This window comes from Antrostomus carolinensis, unplaced genomic scaffold (genome assembly GCF_000700745.2).
Source record: "Antrostomus carolinensis isolate BGI_N321 unplaced genomic scaffold, ASM70074v2 scaffold34807, whole genome shotgun sequence".
Taxonomy (NCBI): Eukaryota; Metazoa; Chordata; class Aves; order Caprimulgiformes; family Caprimulgidae; genus Antrostomus; species Antrostomus carolinensis.
Window position 1 is genome coordinate 5,338 of NW_010327228.1, and position 4,340 is coordinate 9,677.

The following is a 4,340-nucleotide window of genomic DNA, read 5'->3' on the forward strand; positions in this document are numbered from 1 at the left end:
GGCGTATGGAGGAGACCAGAAGCTCTCCAAAACAGACTACCAGGGAGCACCAGGCATGCCTACCTCAGAGAATCCCAAAACAGCCCAAATATTTGCTTCAGGCTGGTGGCTTGTTGCTCCGCAGCATCAGAGGAGACACTTTGCTCCATTGTGGGGAGCAAAGATGCTGGAGCCTCACCAGGTCACTGCTTTATTCTGTCTCTGCCAGGCCCGCATTGAGGAGCTGGAGGAGGAGCTGGAGGCTGAGCGTGCTGCTAGAGCCAAGGTGGAGAAGCAGCGGGCAGAAGTGTCACGGGAGCTGGAGGAGCTGAGCGAGCGCCTGGAAGAGGCCGGTGGGGCGACGGCCACACAGCTGGAGATGAACAAGAAGCGGGAAGCAGAGTTCCTGAAGCTGAGGCGGGACCTGGAGGAGGCAACCCTGCAGCATGAGTCCACAGCAGCTGCCCTGAGGAAGAAGCATGCAGACAGTGTGGCGGAGCTGAGCGAGCAGATTGACAACCTGCAGCGCGTCAAGCAGAAGCTGGAGAAGGAGAAGAGTGAGATGAAGATGGAGGTGGATGACCTGTCATCTAACATTGAATATCTCACCAAGAACAAGGTGGGCACTGGTTTTGTTCAGCTCTTCTGTGAACATGAATGCAACTGGTTGCAGTAGTGTGTTCAGCGTGGCCACGACCATGGGATGTCCTCCTAGGTAGCTCTTTGTCATGGCAAAGTCCCTCTTTTTCAGTAGATGTAGCTTGTCCCTGTGTCACTATGGCAGCGCTTGCTTGTCAAGTCTGGAGGATCTGGGAAGACCTTTCCTGGGAGGCTGACTGCAGAGAGCCACAGTGAGCAGAGACACGAGAGCTCTGGCAGGCTCCTGCTCTCTGCTTTGTGTGCACACGGGATAAGCAGGACAGCAAGGTCCCAGGGTCTCCTGGGATAATGATGCTCTCCAGGCAGAGCTGGCTCTCACACAGGCTTTGCTTGCTGCATGCAGGCCAGTGCTGAGAAGCTCTGCCGCACCTATGAGGACCAGCTGAGTGAGGCCAAGTCCAAAGTGGATGAGCTGCAGCGACAACTGACCGACGTGAGCACGCAGCGGGGCAGGCTGCAGACCGAGAATGGTAGGTTGGGGGTGGCAGCCAGGGGACACGTGGCTGCCCTGGGGCTGGTCATGCACTGAGGTATCTGAGTGGAGGAGCCATGGTTCAGCTGGGCAAATGTCCTGCTTCTCCCATGGACAAAAGAAAATAGCAGGAGCTCCATCTGGAGTGGAGGGGAGTGGGATCACAGAGTCACACAGAATCACAGAATGTTGGGGATTGGAAGGGACCTCGAAAGATCATCCAGTCCAACCCCCCTGCCAGAGCAGGAACCTAAATGAGATCACACAGGAAGGCGTCCAGGTGGGTTTTGAACGTCTCCAGAGAAGGAGACTCCACACCCTCCCTGGGCAGCCTGTCCCAGGGTTCTGTCACCCTCACTGTAAAGAAGTCCTGTGTTGTGCCTCCACTCAGAGGTGGAGGCAGAGGTGCCATATAGCTTGGCAAGGAAGAGGACCTTTGTGGTGATGTTAGTTGTGCTGGATGATGTACTTTGATCTCAGGCATCAGGAGGGGTTCCTAGCTGGCCTGCTTTTCCTTTAGCTGCTGGCGTGCACCTCTGCCTATGGGCCCCAGCTTGCCTGGGTGGGGATACAGTTGGGACTGCTGGAGGTCTCCATGCAACTGAAGGCCACAGGCTCTGGGGGGTGTGGGTAATGCAGATTGCAGCTTTCAGCCCCAAAGTAGCTGGTTTGGCTCTGTTTGAACCCAGGGGAGCTTAGTCGGCTGTTGGAGGAGAAGGAGTCCTTCATCAACCAGCTGAACCGTGGCAAGACCTCATTCACACAGAACATTGAGGAACTCAAGAGACAGCTGGAAGAAGAGACCAAGGTGAGGCTAGAAGCATGGCTGATCTCTGAGTGACACCAGTCTTAGGGAATGGGATGTGTGTCCCACTGTGGCCCAGATTCTTGGGCTAGGGAGGTGGGACATACCCTGAACACAGGAGCCCCAAAGGGTAGCTTTTAGCCTGGGAAAAACAGAAGTTCCCTCCTGCTGCCCCAAGTCCTGGCACCATGGCCAGTGTCCTGGGGCCAGCTGCTCCTCTCATGAGCTCTCCCTTCCTCAGAGCAAGAATGCCCTGGCCCATGCCCTCCAAGCCTCCCGGCACGACTGTGACCTGCTGCGGGAGCAGTATGAGGAGGAGGTGGAGGCCAAGAGTGAGCTCCAGAGGAACTTGTCCAAGGCCAATGCAGAAGTGGCTCAGTGGAGAACCAAGTATGAGACGGATGCCATCCAGAGGACGGAGGAGCTGGAGGAAGCCAAGTGAGTCTCATGGCAGGAGGTTGTTCCTTGCAAGTGGCAGGTTGCCATTCAAGGGTGGGGCTTTTCAAGACCAGAGGGTGCAACTGCACCCTCCTGCCTGGACTTGAAGCTGTTTGGACAGGCTGTGGCTTCTCCTCCTTAGAGCAGCAGGGTGGGCTGACACTTGGGCTGGGAGCGCTCACCCATTGCTGCCATCGGCAGGAAGAAGCTGGCCATCCGGCTGCAGGAGGCGGAGGAGGCAGTGGAGGCTGCCCACGCCAAGTGCTCCTCACTGGAAAAGACCAAGCACCGTCTGCAGACAGAGATCGAGGACCTCTCGGTGGACCTGGAACGCGCCAACTCGGCCTGTGCTGCCCTGGATAAGAAGCAGCGCAACTTTGATAGGATCCTGGCTGAGTGGAAGCAGAAGTATGAGGAGACCCAGGCAGAGCTGGAGGCATCACAGAAGGAGTCGCGCGGTCTGAGCACAGAGCTCTTCAAGCTCAAGAATGCCTATGAGGAGTCCCTGGACAACCTGGAGACCCTCAAGAGGGAGAACAAGAACCTGCAGGGTAGGACTTGGTTCAAGCTCTCCCCTTTGACTGCCCGCCCAGGGTCCTGCTCTCACAGCTTCCCTGGCCTCAGCCATGTGGTGGGATGGGGGTCCCTTGTAGGCAGGGCTCAGACCTTGCTGCTCAGCCAAGCCTGGCCCATTTCCTCCTTGGAGGGATGCAGCAGCCCAGCCAGGAAGCCAGCATGTGTCCCACCTGCTTGCTGGAGGCACTCTGGGTGGCCAGGCACTGTCACTTGGCTCTTGTTTGCAAATGTTTTGCTGCCAAGAATGCCATGGCTGTTGGTGTGACACTGGCTTGGGGGCATCGCTGTTGGACAAGCAGGTCTCCATGGGTCCTTAATGCCTTTCCCATGCCCTCTCCTCCATCCAGACTGCAGGGGAGTGCAGTAGGGCCCTGAAATGTCCCCAGGCACAACATCAGCTACTCTCCAAGGGACTGGGGGGACATCAGCCAAGTCTTGGCAAGGGAATGGGGAAGTCACCAGCTTGGGTCTGGCCCCACAAACTCATTCCTGACCAAATGTCCTTCCATCCCTGCCAGAGGAAATTGCTGATCTGACTGACCAGATCAGTCTGAGCGGCAAAACTATCCATGAGCTGGAGAAGCTGAAGAAAGCCCTGGAGAGTGAGAAGAGCGATATCCAGGCAGCTCTGGAGGAGGCCGAGGTGGGTCTTTATTTCCCACTGATGCTTCCATGATGCTGCCCTCAAGAGCCACTCGCCCACCCTGCAGTTCTGGTTGGGTGCTGCTGGAGCAGCAACCCCCATGGTGCTGGCAGGGTGACAGTCCTGAGCTGGGCTGGCACCCTGGGGCACCCCACTCATGGGGGTTGTGCAACCACAGCAAGGTACGGGGGTGGCTCCACCTGCCCTGCTCCCCATAGCTCTGGTCTGGGGGACAAGGTGAAGTTGGGGTGGGTGACTGGGGAGATCTCCCCCTGGGAGCCACCTTCTCATGGCTGCTGCTGTCTCTAGGGAGCCCTGGAACATGAGGAGAGCAAGACGCTGCGCATCCAGCTGGAGCTGAACCAGATCAAGGCTGATGTGGACAGGAAGCTGGCGGAGAAGGATGAGGAGTTTGAGAACCTGAGGTGTGTGTGGAGATGGGACAGGCTGGGCCATCGTGGGAAGGGCAGAGCTGGAACTATGTCCCTGAGTGGGTGTCCCTGGGTGGATGGGACTGATGCATCATCCCTGCTGCAGGCGCAACCACCAGCGTGCCATGGACTCCATGCAGGCCACGCTGGATGCGGAGGCCCGGGCCAAGAATGAGGCCGTCCGGCTGAGGAAGAAGATGGAGGGAGACCTGAACGAGATGGAGATCCAGCTGAGCCACGCCAACCGCCAGGCCGCCGAGTTCCAGAAACTGGTCCGCCAGCTGCAGGCCCAGATCAAGGTTGGGTGGCCACGGGGTGGGATGTGCTCAGTGCTGT

At 57.9% G+C, this 4,340-nt stretch overlaps 1 protein-coding gene across 1 annotated transcript in view; it reads left to right on the plus strand.

Annotated features, from left to right (window-relative positions):
- LOC104527984 (myosin heavy chain, cardiac muscle isoform-like) overlaps positions 1-4,340 on the plus strand; it is a gene marked incomplete at both ends in the record, with an annotated part of 11,357 nt that overhangs the window by 5,031 nt on the left and 1,986 nt on the right. The window contains 8 exon segments of the mRNA XM_010171849.1: positions 209-598; positions 983-1,109; positions 1,801-1,919; positions 2,158-2,354; positions 2,556-2,905; positions 3,449-3,573; positions 3,883-3,998; positions 4,111-4,302. Of these exon segments, the coding sequence (XP_010170151.1) occupies positions 209-598; positions 983-1,109; positions 1,801-1,919; positions 2,158-2,354; positions 2,556-2,905; positions 3,449-3,573; positions 3,883-3,998; positions 4,111-4,302 (1,616 nt within the window).